The sequence below is a fragment of the Saimiri boliviensis genome, chromosome 7, assembly GCF_048565385.1.
Source record: "Saimiri boliviensis isolate mSaiBol1 chromosome 7, mSaiBol1.pri, whole genome shotgun sequence".
NCBI lineage: Eukaryota > Metazoa > Chordata > Mammalia > Primates > Cebidae > Saimiri > Saimiri boliviensis.
Window position 1 is genome coordinate 27,126,457 of NC_133455.1, and position 18,976 is coordinate 27,145,432.

The 18,976-nt window shown below is 44.6% G+C and overlaps 1 protein-coding gene across 3 annotated transcripts in view; it reads left to right on the forward strand.

The window, feature by feature from the left end:
• Positions 1-18,608, forward strand: part of NUAK1 (NUAK family kinase 1) — a 104,534-nt gene extending 85,926 nt beyond the window's left edge. For all 3 annotated transcript variants that reach the window (XM_074402299.1, XM_003929642.4, XM_074402300.1), the window contains 3 exons: positions 9,599-9,718; positions 11,533-11,665; positions 14,007-18,608. In XM_074402299.1, the coding sequence (XP_074258400.1) occupies positions 9,599-9,718; positions 11,533-11,665; positions 14,007-15,160 (1,407 nt within the window). In that variant the 3' untranslated portion in view covers positions 15,161-18,608. The remainder of the gene's footprint in view (positions 1-9,598; positions 9,719-11,532; positions 11,666-14,006) is intronic.
• The last annotated feature ends 368 nt before the right edge of the window (positions 18,609-18,976 follow it).

Sequence of the window (18,976 nt, forward strand, 5' to 3'; positions counted from 1 at the left end):
CTTAGAGTACTCTCTGTGTTTAGTTTTGTAAACTGCTAAGCACTTGTGTGCAAATGAGTCAAAGTTAAAAGCGGTGGCTTTGGAGTTAGATATTGCAACACTGCCCCTTAGCAATGGGAGTATTTGGGTAAGTTTCTTGATGATTTAGGCTTTAGTTTCCTCATCTGTCAAGTAGGGATGCCAGTTCCTGTCTCTGGAGATTGTTGTTTATTTGTTCATTGTTTTTCAATGTGTATTTTCTGAACAGTTACTGTGTGCAATGCCCTGTGCCCAGTCCTGGGGAGTCAATAACAAACGTGAAGATTTTAGACAATGCTGCAGTCACAGCAATTCATACTTAACTGTTACTATACCAGGAGCCTGCTTAAATGGCTGGCCCCTGGAGAGGGAATTGAACTGGAAGTCAGCTGCTCTGAAGGTGCCTAGGTCCTGGGGAGTGGTGGTCAGGCCATGGCTGAAAAATTAGTCCTGGTTTGAGGGCCACATTTTTCTAAGGGTTTGTGTCAACCTTACTGACTTCCTCTCCAGATTCTTCCTGTCACCTGCCCCCAGAGCTCTCAGAATGAAATGTCGTCTTTACAAGGCCTGGAATGTGAGCCTCTTGCCTAGGGATTGGGTTCCATGGTGCAGTGTGACCTCTTGGTCTCATGATGTATTCCCAGAAGTGATAAGACACATAGCTTTCTATGAAATCATAGAATTCCCTAATGGAGGAGAAAAATGATTAGAATTTGAAAGCAGTTGTGTAGGGAAACAGTGAGGCAGGAGCCTAGAGGAATGGCTTCATTTGCGTAAGTCGAAGAGCAATCATGTTGGGGCTGACAGTTCCCCTGCACCAAGTTCTTCAACCTAGGGTCCCTGTGCATGATGGTGGGAAAGCACACACACCAACCAGTATTAGCGATTCAGGCTTACGCACTTACTTTTACTTAGGAATTTCTAATCCTGGCCTTTCCCAAGGTAAAGCACGGGTGTGCATGTACACACATATCCCAAAGAGAAACCAGATAGTCCCATGATCAATACTTTTAAATTCCTTTCCTCCTTGTTCAAGGAATCCTACTCAGATCTGAGAATCCTAGATCTTCAAAAACTGTTGGGAGTCATTTTCCCACCCCTTGTTTTAGTGATTATGACTCAAAGTCTAGATGATAATGTCTACAATCACACAGTGGATGACTCTACACTAAATTATTGTCTTTGCTTCCTCAGAATGTAGACTGGTGCTTGGCACACAGTAGGTACTTCAAAATGGTTTGACTTCGGAATAAAGGAATGACGAGCCAGGATTAGAACTCACGTGTTTGACTTCCAGGCACGTTACTTTTCATCATCTCCCACCCACTTCCAAGGTTTTAAAAAATGTGATTCAGCTGGTGTTGATTTGTCTTCTGGCTGTATATTCGCAACCCTTCCTGACTCAGCATTTTGCTGAGACATACTTAGAAAGGGCACTTGCTGACAAAGGCAGGCAGACATGGCCACAAGCTGGCCTCTGTGCTCAAGAGAGTCCCTGTCATCCGTGTCTGGACCTGGAAACAGATGAGCCACCAACCAACAGGACATGAGCAGCAAGTTCCTCTCTTGGAGACCCCTCTGGTACCTCTCTAAATGTGGATCAGTTGTCCATGTTTCAAGGGTGGAGGACTTTGGCCTAGGAAGCCTGTATAAACGCTACGGGTTTAAACTTGTCACATGTTGCTGCAATGGTGGGGAGAGCCATGTGGCTCATTCCTCTCCCCTTCCCTGCCTGATGTTGATTTGCAAAGAGCACATCTGGCATTGGAAATTATTTATCTGGCCACTGTGAGAGGGTGTGGCTTCTAAAAATATTCACACAGTCGGTCAGCAGAAAGAATGAGAGCAATGTGCTGCTTTGGGTTGCATTCCGTACTCTGGAAGCATGTCTACTAAAATAGACACCCAGCACAGCGTTAATTTGCAATTAATAAAAAACGGGCCAGATTCACAGCCCACTCTCTGGGAGAATGGAATGCCGACAATTCCCATAGAAGGCTCCTGTAACAGTGTCTTACAATGAGAAGAGGTCCAGGCACCAGGGCAGCCGACCTCCTCCAAGAGTGCTGGGAATCTGGTGAGCTCCCAGGGCTCAGAGCAGAGGGGCACAGGGGAAATGGCCTGCTGCCCCTGAGGACAATGGAAAGGCGGCTGCTGTGGATAAGAAAAGAAGCTTTGAATGGCCAAGGCCAAAATGAGATAGAAACCTCTGAAGCTTAACAAGGCCAAGTAGGGCAGCTTGGAGTCGGCTTCTGGGCTTTGGTAATATGAATGTGAGAGCTCTGGGTTCGTGCGTGAATTAATCAGTTCATGCGCAGTGTGTATATATCCATGCACACCTGCATCCACTCATCCACTCCTGCATTGGAATTGAACATCTCTTCTGGGCAGTATTTATGTGATCAGAAATAAGTTCCTACTGTGTACTTGGCCCCGTGCTGAGGATTTGATAGTGAACTAGATGGCCAAATTTCTGTCTTGGAACTCAGGATCTAACAGCTGTTAAACTAGCAGTAATATTGAGCTGTGAGGAGGATACAGCGATCAGTGAAGAAGAGAAGGTACCTGCTCTAGTGGGCTTAAAATTCCAGTTGGGGACAGAGCAATGAACAAGTAAACACATAATGTAATTGGCTGGTAGTGAAGAAAATCCATGAAGGGTGAGAATGAATAGAGTTGCTCTTTTAGCTAGGGTGCTCAGGGAAGGCCCTTGGTATACGACTTGAATTCCTCTGATCCACCAAGCCGTCTCAGGCTTCTTGACCTTGGCATACGTGGTTCACACTATTTGGAATGCTCTGCTCATTCCTTTTTGCCTGCTCCTTCTTTGGGGCTCGGCTTGAATGCCTCTTCTTCCATGAAGACTTCCCTGATCCTCCTCCCTTGGCTGGGCCAAATGGCCCTGTGTAATGTGTTGTGGAAGTGCTGAGTAGGAAGTAGAAGTAGTGGGTTTGTCCAGCTGGATGGACCAGAAAGCCTTCATAGAGAAAGAGGGATTGAATTGGGTTTTGAGGGATGGGTAGGAGTTTGATAGTAAGGAACATGATGATGGCTTTTCAAGAGGAAGGAACAGCAGGCACAGGAACACAGCATGGAGACTAGAAAAAGAAAGTAATGCTGACTGAGCCCCTGCTGTAAGCTAGAGCCCCATGCCAGACCTTCTGCACCTTATTTCATTTTGTTCTCAGAATGCCTCCCCAGGGGTGGGTGTGATCACATCCGTTTTACAGACAAGGAGGCTCTTGCAGATAGTAAGTGATGGAACTGGCTATAAACCTATGGCTATTTGACTGCAAAGACCAAACATGTGATTAATTCTACCCTCTACTCTTACTATCCAAATTTGCCCTCTATCTAAAAGTGTATCACATGACGGCACTGTTTTGGGCCATGCTTTTTCAGCCTTACCTTGTCTGCTGGCAGGCTTGCAGACAGCTGTCCCTGCGAGCGACTCTCCAAGTGCTATTGGTGGCTGATGGCCAGGCTGAGTCGCAGTGGCCAGAGCAGCCATGCGCGGGTGCCAGGGCTGTGTGTTGTGAGTTGGCACTGGCTGCTCGTTAGCATCCGTGCAAGCTGCTGCTTGGATGCGCCCTCTGGTAAGAGCCTTCTCACATTGTTTTTGGGTGGGAATTTCTTTTAAGAGAGGCAGTGTGAGCTTAGATCCTCTGAAGATGAAAGCCAGCCACACTCACTTCTGCTTCTTGTTCCACTCCCTGCCTTCACTTCCTGGCAACTCAGGAGTGAGGCTGTTGTGGGTGCAGCCACAGCAATCAACTCCAAGGCTGGAAAGGAGCTATAGAGTGTGTCTTCCTGGATGGAATTGCTGTCTTCCCGAAGAGTTACACAGAAAGTGCATTTCCTCGTCAGCCACCTGAGAGCAATAACTCCCCTTTATATAGCACTTTACAGCCAAGGCAGCTCTTCACCAATGTCTCAGGCAAGCCACTTTACTGCCCTGTGCCTCAGTTTTCTTAGCTGCAAAATAAGGATAATTTTGGAATTCGCTATCTGGAATCCTCCAGATAAGGTCGTTGTGAGAATTTACTACACTAATAAATGTACCACTTACAGAACTGTGCCTGGCACATAGCAATGCTGCTACTGTTATTTTTGTTTTTAGAGACAGGATCTTGCTCTGTCACATAGACGGGAGTGCAGTGGCACCATCATAGCTTACTGCAACCTAGAACTCCTGGCTTCCAGCAGTCCTCCTTCCTTAACCTCGAAAAACGCCGGGGTTGCAGGCATGAGCCACCACACCTGGCCTATTTTAATTCTTACCTTGTTTAATCTGACTTGGATTTTCACAGCACCATGTGATTGGTCGTATTGCAATTCCATTTCCCCACAAAGGAATCTGAGACTTAAGAGATGTTAAATAAAGTAGTCATAGCTAACATTTATTGAAAGCCTATTGTGTGCTGGGTAGGCATGGTGTAAGCATTTCCATGGTCAATTTATTTGGTTTGATACCAGCACTTCCAGGTAGGTGACATTATTATCATCAACCCCATTTTATAGGTGAAGAAATGCAGACTCGGAATGGCTGATGTGCAAGTGTGTATTATATACCGGGGCTCTTGTTAAAATGCAGTTGTAGTGAATCTGGGGCAGGGCCTGAGTGTCTCAGTTTCTGAAATGTTCCCAGGTGATGCTGATGCTGCTGGTCCGTGGGCCAGATTGGTGTGGGTTGGGATTAATTAAAGTGCCTTGGGCTGGATATGGCTAAGAGGTGAGGCTGAGATTTGATCTCAAGTATTCAAACCCTGAACCCTTCACTTTTCCCATCCTACAATACAGCATCTCACTCTGGACATGCCTGTTACATGTTATAAATGACTGATAAGATCTCCTGGCCCTTCAGTGGGCAGTGGCTTTAGTACTCTCAGTTCTCTGTTTGCCTTGTCTAGCAAACAGTTGTTAAGTCAACCAAACCATCAGCCTTACCGTAATGGCTGTAATTTATAGAGTCTGCTGGTCCCAGGACTGGCTTTCCAGGAGCTTTACCGTAATGGCTGTAATTTATAGAGTCAGCTGGTCCCAGGACTGCCTTTCCAGGGGCTTTATATACATATCCTCTACTCTTCTTACCTATGTGAGGTGGGTTCTAGTCTGAGTCCCATTTTGCAGATGAAGAACTCCAGTGACTTGGCAGGTCCCACCCATCACCTAGTAACAACACAACCAAAGTTAGCCCCAGGTTCTCCTGGCCTCAAAATGTCTGATCTGTGGAGTGCCCCACACTTCCTGTTAAACACTGCAGATGACTGCCAGACCATCACTAATTATTAACATTGCCATCAGCATCCTTTCCTATCAGTTAATGTCAGCAAGGTAACACTTCATTTTTCACCAGATGAGCTCATTATTAACAGTGTTCTGGCGTTAATCCTTTTATGGTGGTAAAATACATATAACATAAAACTTGCCAGTTTTAGATATACAGTTCAGTGGCATTAAGTATACTTGTATTGTTGTGTAAGCATTACCATCATCTATCTAAATGTTTTCGTCTTCCCCAGCGGCAACTCTGTCCCCACTAAACAGAAACTCTCCTTACCCCTCCTCTCAGCCCCTGGAGACCTCCGTTCGATTTTCTATCTCTATAAATTCGGCTACTCCAGAGACCTCGTATACATGGCATCATACAGTATGTGTCCTTCTGTGTCTGGCTGATTTCACTTAGCATAATATCTTCAGGGCTCATCTGTGTCGTAGTGAGGGTAATCCTTTTGAAATGTGAATGAATAATCACTTCCTCATGTATCTTTCCAACCCCAATTTTCATGTAGCGAGGAATACCTCTTGAAAGGATTGATAACAATAAAAACTCCAAATATTAAGGACCTGAGCCTTGAGTTTCAGGGCTTGAGAATCAAGGCTGAACTGAATAGCGGAGGGCAGGGGCAGAAGATGGTTCTGAATCAGTACGGGGCAGGGGAACAGTCAAAACAGCAAGCCAAAATGTCAACTAGGTACCTTTCTCCAAAGCTTGCTTGCTAGTGTGTCAGCAAAATACTACAGCCCTGTGGCCTTGCTGGAGAGCCATCCTCTCCGTTTACAGCTGATGTCCTTTTGGAGAAACTGTGCGGCTTGGGAAGACCTGCGTGCTCCTTCATGTACTTGCTGCTGTTCTTTACAACCTTCAGCAAAACTTCTTATGCCCTGGAAACTTCAGCTGCTTCACTTTTAGAGCAAGGGGCAGGATTAACATCTTTTAGGGCTCTTTCAGGTCAAAGTAGTTCTGACACGTGATTATTTTTGTTTTATGATGTTCAAAATCAGTATTTCTCAAATTTCAGTTTTTCATCCTTTTGAAGGATTTTGCCTTTCTGCAGTATCCTCACTGCTATTTTACTTAATATTTTTGTTGAGTTCAGTTTACTTTTTAAAGTTCTGTTTGAAAAAGAAGCCCTAACTAATTACCTTAAATGGAAAACCAGTATCACTTACGATGAATAGACGATAAGCTCAAAACTCAGCATAATGGAAACCAAATAGCATTATGAAATTCCAGCTTAATGTTGGTTGCTGCTGCAGGCTGGCCCTGAAGGCTGTTCTCTTTGATAAATACTAAAGAGATACTGAAGACACATTAGTGCCCAACTGAGACCTTCTCCTTGACTTAATCCAGAGAACTGAAGGAGAATCCAGACAGGAATTAATTTTTTATTTTATGATTCAAAGTTATTTGATTATTATTTGGCGTCTAAAATATCTCTATTTCTTTACTGTCAAGAGTCCCTGGCATTGGAATAAACTCTGCTTCTAATATAATGAAGGTAATTAACTCTCCGGATTTCAAGTTGGGAAGCAAATATTTAGAGTTCCAACTCTGGGCTAATTACTGTTGTAAGCACTTTACATACTTTATGTCATTTAATCTTCACCATGGCACAGTAGGGATAGATACTCTTCCTAACACTATTTTACAGATGAGAAAACCGAAGCTTCACAGAGGTTTCATAGCCAGTGGCCATTTCCCCTCTTATCAATAGTTGATATAAATTCCATATGGCATTAAATCTTAAAGCTGAAGACCAAGTTTGAATGGCTCAAGGTTTGAGAATTCTCTCTTTCTCTCTCTCTCTCTCTCTCTCTCTCTGTGTGTGTGTGTGTGTGTGTGTGTGTGTTGATTAATACTGTTTTTCCATCGAAGTGCCAAGAACACAGGCTAATCTAGATTTCTATTAATCTTGTGTCAGCAGCAATGACAGTTTTACTGGGAGAGGCTGATAAACATCGGTCTGTGAGGATGGGAGTGGGCCGTAACATAAACACACTTCTCCAGAACGGCTGCAAAGCAATCGAGGCTGCCCAGGCTCGGAGTGAAAACTCCCGGCGTGAATGTGTGCATGTGCAGCGGGTACTTCTCACACGCACGTGTATTTGGAAGCTCATATGGTGCCTCAGGCACTGCCAGGCGGGAAGGGAATGCGTTTTCCCGTGTGTAGCCATTCCATGCCTCTTGTGATTGACAGGGCACACTTCATAAAGCTTCCAGCCAACTTCCTGCAAGCAAGACAGGGGCCTTGATAAGAAAGTGGAATTCAGGGCAATTAAGTGCAATCTGAGCCTGGAGAATGCGTTTTTGAGGATGGTTGTACACCAGCTGCTTTCAATGACATTCCATTCATTCAGGGATGACTTTTATAAAATAGGCTTCTTTGAGGGGCTGTGACCACAACAGAACCTTGGTGGTATTCAGGCTGGGCTCTCTCTGGGCATGCGAATCACACAGCCCATTTCCAAGCCTCACATGGAAATCAGCTTGGAAATGATGGCAACCTACAGGGGCTCAGCTTGCAAGGCTGTCTCAGACTGGAGTGAAATAACCAGGTGACCCAGGGGCAGGGCGGCACTGTAGTTTGAAGCTTTAGAGGCACAGGGGTTTATATTGCTGTGTATGAGTTACTCATCTCCTTAAATAAGTAACCTCATCTCCTTAAACCTCAATTTCCTCATTTTTTAAATGAGTTTTTCGGAAAAATTTGTGGTAAAATGGACGTAACATAAAACTGACTGTTTGAACCTTTTTAAGACATGAACTACATTCACATTGCTCTGTAAATCAGGTTTTTGTTAAGATTAGATTAAAGAATTTAAAGTGTTTGGAGCAGTACTTGATAATTGGCAGTTGTTCAAAAAGTGGTAATTAAGTTAATCATTATTATTTTGCATTATATATTAATTTCTTGGGCTTTTCAAAATATGCCTATTCTAGCGACAGGTGTTTCATGGGTATCGGCAGGTACTAAGTGGTGGGTGATACAAAGATAAGGTAAGGATGTGGAATATGCCAACTGCCTCAGGAAATTCAGTGTCCGAGAGGGAAAGCAAATATATATATATATATATATATATATATATATGTGTGTGTGTGTGTGTGTGTGTGTGTGTGTGTGTGTGTGTGTGTATGTATATAGGTACATATTCATATATATATAAAAGTGCTGTCATAAATGATAACACATAAAACATTTCAAGAAACCAAAGGAGAAGAGAATGATTCCAAGGAATGTGGAGTACAATGGAAACAAGACTAGGTGAAATATTTGCATGAAACTTGAAGCTTATGAAACACTTTTACATTCACCATCTGATTTATATATACGTTTTTGACATGCAGTCTTGCTCTGTTGCACACGCTGGAGTGCAGGCGTGCAATCTCGGCTCACTGCAACCTCTGCCTCTCAGGTTCAAGCAATTCTCATGCCTCAGCCTCCCAAGTAGCTGGGACTACAGGCACGCACCACCACGCACAGCTAATTTTTATATTTTTAGTAGAGACAGGGTTTCTCCACATTGGCCAGGCCCGTCTCTAACTCCTGACCTCAAGTGATCTGCCTGGCCAAGGTCTCATCTCGATTTATTTCTTTTTCTTATTATCCTCATGATAATCCTATGAGCTAGAACAGGAAAGGGATCATGGATTCCCATTATCTGGTGGGTAAACTGAAGCTCAATGTCACTAAGTAACAGATGGATAGGAGCAGAGTTGGTCTGAAATATGATGACTCAAAACCCAGTGCTCTGAGTCAATTAGTCCATTTCATCTTGGGTCACAAGACAGGCAAAATACATTCTAATCAGGGTGTGAGTGGATAAAGAGGTGGTATTCCCAGGTGTGTAGGTCAGGGGTTTTCCACAGTGTGATATGCACACCACGGCAAATACAATATGATTGGGTAGACCACAGAGGGACAATTCTTAAGTTACACACTTTAATGTTCATCAGAAACATCAAGCCATGATTTTGCAAATGTGATTTCTCAGAGCAAGTCTAAATTAAAATTTAAGTAGAGCATCCATTTGAAGAGTAATTCTAAGTAAGTTGCAGAGCTTGTAGCCTGAAGGTCTGGTAGAACTTGTGATGGATGCCAAGGACTGCAGCTAGGAAACACTGACCCTGTTGGGCTCAGTGGTCCTTTATGAAAACTCAGGACTTAAGAGAAAATGGTGATCCAGCCGGCAGACCCACCCAGGTGCCCCTCATCCATTCTGTGTGATGTGAACTGATCCAACACAGACATAGTTTGGAATGCTAACAAGTCTCCCTGGGTCTTGCTTCTCTTTGTAGATTGCTGACTTTGGGCTTTCCAACCTGTACCAGAAGGATAAGTTCTTGCAAACGTTTTGTGGGAGTCCGCTCTATGCATCTCCTGAGATTGTCAATGGGAGACCTTACCGAGGGCCAGAGGTGAGCAGCTTGCCCGATGTGTATGGGGCTGGGGAGGGGAGGGAGAAGAAGGAGGAAGGGCAAAAACCGGATTTGAGAAATGCTTAGAAAAACAGAGCCTAAAAAAGCAAGCAAGGAAAACTTTTCCTTATATGATTATAAAAGCAATAATACATACTCCTGGAAGGAAATTTTGAAAATCCGGAAAAGCCTAAAGGGGAAAATAAAGGTACCTGCAATCCCCCCACAAAAGCTAATCATGTAATACTTTTGTGACTTTTAAACTTTTTCCAATGTAGATCTCTGCATTTCAAAAATAATTGAGACAAATTTTTCCCCTTATTATACTATATATGTGACACATATATGTACATCTTGCCTTTTGCTATCAAAACTGTCTTGTGCCACTTTCCAAATTCATTTTAAAAACTTGATTTTAATGACATTTTATTGATGAATATAACATAATTTATTTAGTGACATCTAGATATGAACATTTAGTTTTTTCCCTACTGTATCAAAACAGACAGACAAAAAAATTCCCTCACTCTGGAGTGAATATCTTTTTTGTATATATTTTTGGCAGTGTATATATCTAAGGAAATACATTTTAACGACCTCTTCTAATTCCTGAGAAATACATTTCTCTACATGCCTAGAGCTTCCAAGGGCCACTGTAAGATTTGCGTACGTGGAAATTTTATTTTGAAAAAAAAATGTGAGTTGTGAGTGATAATTCTTTTTGAAAGATGGTTCTCTTTTCAGAGAGATTCATCCACTCAATATCCTTTAAATAGCGGCTGCTCAGTGTGTTGAAATGTTTTCTTTCAAATATTTATCTGTTTGAGAGTGTTTGGGGGCAGGGCTGAAGGGTAGAGAGAAGGATGCCAAGACCATCTATCAACTGCAATGAAGAGAAAGTCTTTCTAAAATAAGAATGCGAGGGAGGAGCATAGAACTCAATTTACGAGCTTGTAGAAAACACTAAATTTCTTGTAGTTCCTGAATATTTTGGTCTTTCATGACCTGTTTTTGAGGTTACAAGCTGGCAGCTTGTGATCTGGTCAAGAAACTCCTTTATTTGGCCATCTTAGTTTTTATTTTAAAAATTGAACAAACGTAATAACTGGAGATTTCATATAAAAGTTTCGTTTCTGACTCTTCTTGAAAAACCAAAGAATCTAGCAGTGCTGGGCCCACATTACTCCATGGCAGCAGTTAGTGTAGGCGAGGTTGTCTGCTTAGATGGTGAATCTGCTGTACATTCGGTCTCCATCCCCACCACGCTATGTCATAACCCCAGTCCTTTCTTGCTTTGTGTATATCTGTTGTTTGCTTGGCTCTAACGCCATTTCGGTTTGTAATTCCTGATTCATTTGAACAAAGTGCAGGAAGGAATTGATTCCTGGACTAGAAATGAAGAGCCCCACATCCCAGTTTTACCTCCATCACTGGGGCAGGGCCTCTGGAGAAACCATTTAAGTTCTTCCTGCCTCAGTATTCCCATCCTCATCTGTCAAATGGGGCTGAAAATAGTCCCGGCTCTGATGCTTCACAAAATTGTAGTGAGGATTAAAAAAGATAATCTATTTAAGAAAGTTCTTTACTAGTTGGGAGCACTGGCTTCTGTCCAGAATGGAAAGGTCAGGCTCTGAAGCAGGTCCCAGCTACATTGCTGTCAGGTGTCAGGCTGCCATGGGAACCTGTCTTCCAGGTGCTAAATTCAGTTCCTGGGGGCGTTGTGGGTGACTGCTCGCAGGCTGTGATGCTAATGGTTTGGGAGGCATCTTGGGATCTGTTTCCCAGCTCCTATATGTGCTGTCTCTCTGCTCCAGGTGGACAGCTGGGCCCTGGGTGTGTTGCTTTACACTCTCGTTTATGGAACAATGCCCTTCGATGGTTTCGATCACAAAAACCTCATTCGGCAGATCAGCTGCGGAGAGTACCGGGAGCCCACGCAGCCCTCAGGTGCGTGCCCTGCGGAAGGAGGGTCAGAGGTGGGGGGGAGAGAGATCTGTTTACTCTACTCTCATTTTCTGCTTTTGTTTTAATATGTCTGTCTGGAGTCTCCTGGTTTTCCTCTTCTTCCCAGAAGCATCATCCTTGGCAAAGCTGGCTTGTTAGGCTGCTTTCCCTAAACCTTCCCAAAGGAAATTTTCACGGCACACGTTCTTGAAGTCCAGTTTGCTTGCTGTGTGAATCTGGGCAAGTAACTTAATCTCTGTGAATTCAGATTCTCCACCATAAATTAAAATTTTGAGAAAGGTATTAGATGGGGTCCCTCCCAGTCCGAATAGACATAGAAACCACACACCCGGGAATGTAAGTCCTGTGAGAGTGGCCACTGCTCTGTCTCTCACTACAGTGCCACTGGCATGAGGTGTGGCTCATGGGCACTGTCTAGTTGATTGCTGCATAACAACTCTACCCCATCTGACCCCACAAAACAAATTCAGTGGCTTCCACGACCATGAAATAATCTCTGTCACTCCTGGGGGCTGAGAAGGGCTCTTCTTGTCTTCCTTGGGGTTTCGCCTACAGTTGTAAGCAGATGGCAGCTGGGGCCACTGCTGGGGCTGAATGGTGGACCTTCCTTGGTGCTCTCTGAGGTGCCACCCCACAGTGGCAGCTTGGGGCTCTAAGAAGGAGGAACCAGAAGCTGCTGAGCTTCCTTTCTTTTTTAAAAAATTGTTTTTCTTGAGACGATGTCTTGCTCTGTTGCCCAGGCTGGATTGCCAGTGCTATGTCCGTGCTTGTGCCCAGATTGTGTCACATCCACTGTGTTCTGTTGGTCAAGACAACCATGGTCATGAGCTCCATCTCTTGATGGGGAGCATCATGCCTGTACAGAGAGTGTGTACAGCTGGCTACTGTTGGTCATTTTGTTAGCAAATGAAGTTAACATTGGCACTTCATTTATATACATACTATATATGTGCATATATATATATATATATATATATGCATATCTATATACCTGCACATACACAATTGATTCTCATTATTCACCGTAGCTATGTTCTAAAAAGTTGCTGCAAACACTGAATTTGTGAATACTGAACCATTGCTCCTAGGGGAAATAGAGGGTTAGGTTCCTGAAAGCCTCTGCTCACAATATTTTTGTCAGCTGATTGATATATAACCTGGGTTTATGTGTGTCTCTTTTTGAAAACGCCTTATTTAATCTACATTATTAATTTATTAATAATCAAACTCAATGGCCAAGAGCACTGTAACTCATGCCTGAACAAAGCTGATCTAACACACTTATCTTCTCCATAAGGCACATCACAACCTTCTCGAGCTTAGGAACACCAAACAATGCTTTAGCACTTTTTTGGGGGCCATTTAAAATAGTGGAATCACCAATAAAAATTCCAACGAATGTGAGAAACACAGCACTAAATAGACTGAGAAAAGGACATATAAATTTTTCAGTAAGCCAGTCTGTTCTTTTTGGAAAAATTCAGAATGACCTCTTCTTCTTTGCCTTACCAGCTAATGCATGCCAATGGGGTTCCTGGCACATTGTAGGGGTTCAAGAAATATTTATTGAATGACTGAGGATGATCATCTTGGTATTTTCAGGGGTGTTTCTTGCCCCAGTCCTTATTACTGGGCCTTTGCCAGCTTCTACTTCACCTACATAAGTAGCTAAGGGGAAGCAGCAGCTTCCCAGAATATAATTAACCCCAATTGGGGGAACACAGTTTGATCCTAAAAGTCAGTTTGTAAGCTGTGAGAGTCAGTTGGTTCCTGTGGTCTTCTTAGTATCCCTTTAAGGGATGTCATGTACTTACCTTTGAGCCACGCTCCATCTTCTGTTTCTGGCATGCTTTCCCAGTGACTGCAGGTGCTGTGTGTTTATACAAGCCCACCTTTGGAGGAATAAAGAAAGCCATGGTGATCTACACCTGTTTTTCCTTCTGGCAAAATGATATTCACCAAGCAAATGGTGGGGCACCTCTCAGGGTCAAGTCTGGATTCTTTCTTGGTTACCTGACCTTCCACATTTTCTAAAGATTTGAGATGATGAAAAGCTTAGTAGCTCTATGACATTTCCTTACTCACAGGAAAACATGCCAGGATGTGATGGCACCCTAGCCTGTGGTTCCGAGTCTTGATTACGCTTTTGATGGATGGTCTGAAAGGCTGGGGCTTCCTGCTCCATAGTGTGGCTGGACCAGGCCTCCAAATGGATTTTTTTCTAAAGGGAGCATGTGTCTTTTGCCACTCCTGGAGGGTCCCACCATCACAAAGCCAGAAGCTCCCACATAATGCCTGATTCCTTTTATCCCTTGTCCCTCAGATGCCCGAGGACTCATTCGGTGGATGCTGATGGTTAACCCTGATCGCCGGGCCACTATTGAGGACATTGCCAACCACTGGTGGGTGAACTGGGGCTATAAGAGCAGCGTGTGTGACTGCGATGCCCTCCATGACTCTGAGTCCCCACTCCTGGCTCGGATCATTGACTGGCACCACCGTTCCACAGGGCTGCAGGCTGACGCTGATGCCAAAATGAAGGGCCTGGCCAAGCCCGCGACATCCGAGGTCATGCTGGAGCGGCAGCGGTCACTGAAGAAATCCAAGAAAGAGAATGACTTTGCCCAGTCTGGTCAGGATGCAGTGCCTGAAAGCCCATCCAAGTTGAGTTCCAAGAGGCCCAAGGGGATCCTGAAGAAGCGAAGTAACAGCGAGCATCGCTCTCACAGCACTGGCTTCATTGAAGGCGTGGTTGGTCCTACCTTACCCTCTACTTTCAAGATGGAGCAGGACTTGTGCAGGACTGCTGTGCTCCTCCCAAGCTCACCAGAGGCAGAGGTGCCTGGAAAACTCAGCCCCAAGCAGTCAGCCACGATGCCCAAGAAAGGCATCTTGAAAAAGACCCAGCAGAGAGAATCGGGTTACTATTCTTCCCCAGAGCGCAGCGAGTCTTCGGAGCTGTTGGACAGCAATGATGTGATGGGCAGCAGCATCCCTTCCCCCAGCCCCCCAGACCAAGCCAGGGTGACCTCCCATAGTCTCTCCTGCCGGAGGAAGGGCATCTTGAAACACAGCAGCAAGTACTCAGCGGGTGCCATGGACCCTGCCCTGGTCAGCCCTGAAATGCCCACACTGGAATCCCTGTCAGAGCCTGGCGTCCCTGCTGAGGGCCTCTCCCGGAGCTATAGCCGTCCTTCCAGTGTCATCAGCGATGACAGCGTGCTGTCCAGTGACTCTTTCGACTTGCTGGATTTGCAGGAGAATCGCCCTGCCCGCCAGTGCATCCGCAGCTGCGTCTCTGCAGAAAATTTCCTCCAGATCCAGGACTTTGAGGGGCTCCAGAACCGGCCCCGGCCCCAGTACCTGAAGCGGTACCGGAACCGGGGGGCAGACAGCAGCTTCTCCCTCCTCACAGACATGGATGATGTGACTCAGGTCTACAAGCAAGCGCTGGAGATCTGCAGCAAGCTCAACTAGCACTCCAGGGCACCGGGGACGGGCGGGGGTACGAGGGAGGAAGGGGAGCAAGACTTGGGCTCATAGGCTGGTTACCTCTTTGCTGGCCAGGACAACAGACTGAAAAAGGATTGGCACTGTCTCATTTGGCCAGGTTTGCAGCCTTGAGCCAACACCTAAAGGGGAGAAGTGGGCTCTTCTGCCGGTTCTGCCAACTGTCAGTCAGAATTTGGGCCCTATTTGGCATTTGCTTTATGGCACCTCCTAGAGGACCAGCTGTCCAGGGGAGGTGGTGTTGACCGGCTTAGTGGGTGGAGAGGAAGCACGTGGGGAGGGAGGATTTCCTTCGAAGTTATCCAAATGCTTCTGAGGAGGGGCGGAGACACTTGGGCTGTCTGCTTTGGGTGAGCCCAAAGAACTTGCCCCTTTTCTCCTTGCATTAGCAAGCTAGGTCTTACTGCATGGAGCTGGCAAGTAGATTTCAGCAACTTGAGCTTGAGGTGATGATCAGTTAATAATGGCTGCCAGTTGTGCTGGTGTGAGTGGCCAACACCATGGGGAGGGAGTGCTGTGATTGACTAGTCATGGCTGCCACGGACAAGAGAAGGGAAGCAGTAGCACTAATGCTATGTAGTTGTCATCTTTGATCTGGCTAAACCCTGGGAATTGGGTTAAGGCATTCTGTGGGATCTGTGTTAACTCCTTCGTGCCACTGGTGAGGCATTTGTTAATTTGTTACTCAACTTTGATGACAGGGCCTTAGTCAGAGAGAGAATGCTTTGAACTCTGCTAAGGACATAGAGTCAAGCCATGGTGATTTAGCTCCTTGCTATTCACCTCCTCTTTTCTGATGTCTGCCTTGCTGTATAGCACAACCTCTCAAGGGTGGACAGGGAAAAAGATGGTGGTGTCAGAGGTCAAAACTATTGTACTGATAGGGCACAAGATGGTCTGTGATCTTTGCACAGATGAATGGAAGTTGATGCACTCCAAGGGGCACCTTGTCATTTTCTTTCTCAGTATTAACTGGAATGCTGCCTCTTGGGTTCTCACCTGCGTGGATGCTTTGAGTTGGACGTGATACTGTCCATAGTCTCCAGAGGATAACCTGAATCAACCATTGGCTCTGTTCACCAAAGACAAATGGTTTCCCCATCCACTGAGTGTTGCATCTTCAGAGGTAGACGAGTTTGCTTCTAGGGAGTTAGCGTGTAGGCGGGTTATTGGGATGAGAAAAGGAAAATCAGGTAGAAGGTGCTTCCCCCCCCCCCCAAATCTAAGTATTCTGTCATGGTTTTAAACTTTGACATGAACTCCTGGGCTTTTGGGGGAAAAGAAAGTTCCATTTATTTAAATGAAAAAGGTATTGAAAGAGTGCAGGGGGTTGGGAGGAAGCATGTAAGAGAGGGAACATTTTCTTAGATGTCAGCCAGATTGTTCTGGAGGAGGCAGAAAAGAGGTGCAGCAGGACTCTTATCTTAAAGAGTTAAAAACAAAAACAAACAAACAAAAAAACTAGATATATAATTTCTAAACACCCAGATCACAAGTGACAAGATGCCACTCCAACCATGGGACACCTTCAGGATACTAGGTTTGGACTGCCTGGTCTCTTTGGGATGACTTCAGATTCTGCTGGCCAAGAGAAATTGAATTCATTTCAAGATGGCCACCTCTGGTAGCCGGGTAGATAGACAGGAGGACTGGCCTTGTGAAAATCTTTGAAAAAACCAACGAACAGTCGTTCATAGGGAGATGAGGAAGAATTCCCCTTACAGCACTAGGACAGTGCGTTAGAATGGAATCGCCCTTTCCTTAAGGAGACAGTTCAGATTCTCCCCTTGCCACTGGCTCTGGCATTTTGACTTGTGCATTCCTTCAGGTTGAGCTGAGCAGTGTTATGGGAAGCTGCTCAGTTTCCTTTCATTCAATTCCACCTCCTTCCTGAACTCCAATAGAAGTTAAAAGGGAAAAAAAAAAAATCTGTAGATAGCAAATCGTGTGTGTTTGTGGGGGTGGGGTGTGGGTGCATGGAGGGCTACCTGCAACTCTGAGCTCCCTAATTCCTGCCTCATTTCATGCAGTCTTTTATGAACAGCCTATGCTGCTGCCCTGCTGGCCCCTTGCATATGGCAGCTGGCCGTGTCTGTAGCTGTCAGTATGACTTAGATCTAGCACCTACCTACTGGTTGATGTGTTCTTTCCTTTTGCCAAGTGATTGAGTCTGTTTAGTATTTTCCATCATTCTAGTCTTTAAGTAAAATGACAGTATTGAGGAAAGTAAGTCTACTCCTTTCTTCCTCCCCCAAATGCATGTTTTCTTTTGTCAGGAAACTCAGCCGGAGGACTGTGGCAGAGAACCTCCACTCAGAGGCAGAGACTCTGAGTTAAGTCACAGGTGACCTTAGGCATCTGCATTATTTGGGGGTCTTAAGTTTTCCTTCCAGTGAGGGCTTGGAGGGATAAATTAGCTCATCCCTGAGGCCCTGCTTAGCTCTGACACTCTGCAAACATCCTCTGATTCTAGGTCTGATGTTGACTGTCCTTTCAAGGAAAAACTTGCAATAGAGGGAAAAGCCGTTAAAAGCAGCTCCCTGCTTCATCATTAAGTCCTGTCATCTCTGCCAGCCAATCCAAGTCAAAGAAGTTACCCTTTGTTCGCTTCTGTGGAATTACAAGTGAGAGACACTTTTATGACCTGGTGGACAAAGCAGGAGATTGGCTGTCAACTCTCCTGGTCCTTTCCTTGCTTCTGTGGGCCTTGCACCTTCTTAGTTTACACATCTGCCGATGGGGTAGAATTATTCTTCTTTTTACAGGTAAATTTCAAGGCACGATCAGTTTTCAGGAAGTGCTTCAAGACCCCAGGTGAAATGAAAATGCTAAGTACCCTCTGAATTGCTATCCCTGTTACCAGGTGCTGCTTATTCAGATGATGGGGAGCACTTTTCAGGGTGAAATTCAGGCGAGTTTTGCCCAGGCCTGCTGTCTTGAGTACAAATGTGAATGATCAACTGACTGCTTGTTGCCAAACTGGAAATGTTCTGTAGGGATTTACTGGCATGGTATCATTCCTAGAAGAAAAAAAAAAGAGAGAGAGAGAGAAACTTGACTGCACATTTAAAAAAAATCCGTGTTGTGACTTTTATTTAATTTCTATTTTTGTTTTGGTAATAAAAAGTTGACTTTTTTATTTGAATTTGTCTTTTTTATTTATTGGTCTGAAAGGCATTTCAAAGGTATTATAATAATATATTGGTGTAATTTAATTGGTGCAACATGGTTTATGGCTCCCGTCAAAATTGGATTTTACTCATTTGATTGGTTTGAGCCCGGAACAGCCTACAGGGGAAAAAAAGCTGGATAACCACCCAAAGTGTTTGTATTTTCATTGGAAACTGTTTTTTGTTTCATTTTGGTTTTTGTTTCTGTTTTTATTTTTAAATTAAATAAATTGCAATGAACTGAACCGAATGGAGACCTTGCTTCTTTATTTGGTGGTTTTTCTTAGTCAAGTAAGTGATAGAATCAATATAAGTAACAGAGACCTATTCAAGTGAACTTAAGCACAAAAGAGATTTTATTCGATGTTCTCAGAAGAGGAAATGCAGCTTGCGGTGCAGCTGGAATTAAGAACTGGAGTGGTCGGTTGAAAGAGGACAGTGTACCTTCTTTTCTGCTTCTCTTTGCATATCAGCTTTCTTCTTCCCCTTTTATAGCCTGGCTTTCTCTTCCCTGACTGTGGAGCCCGCCTTGGTGTACCCCATAGCTTCCAAATTTACATGTTCTCAGTCTTGGTTTCCAAAAGAAACTACTCACCAGGTTCCTTAGTTCTGA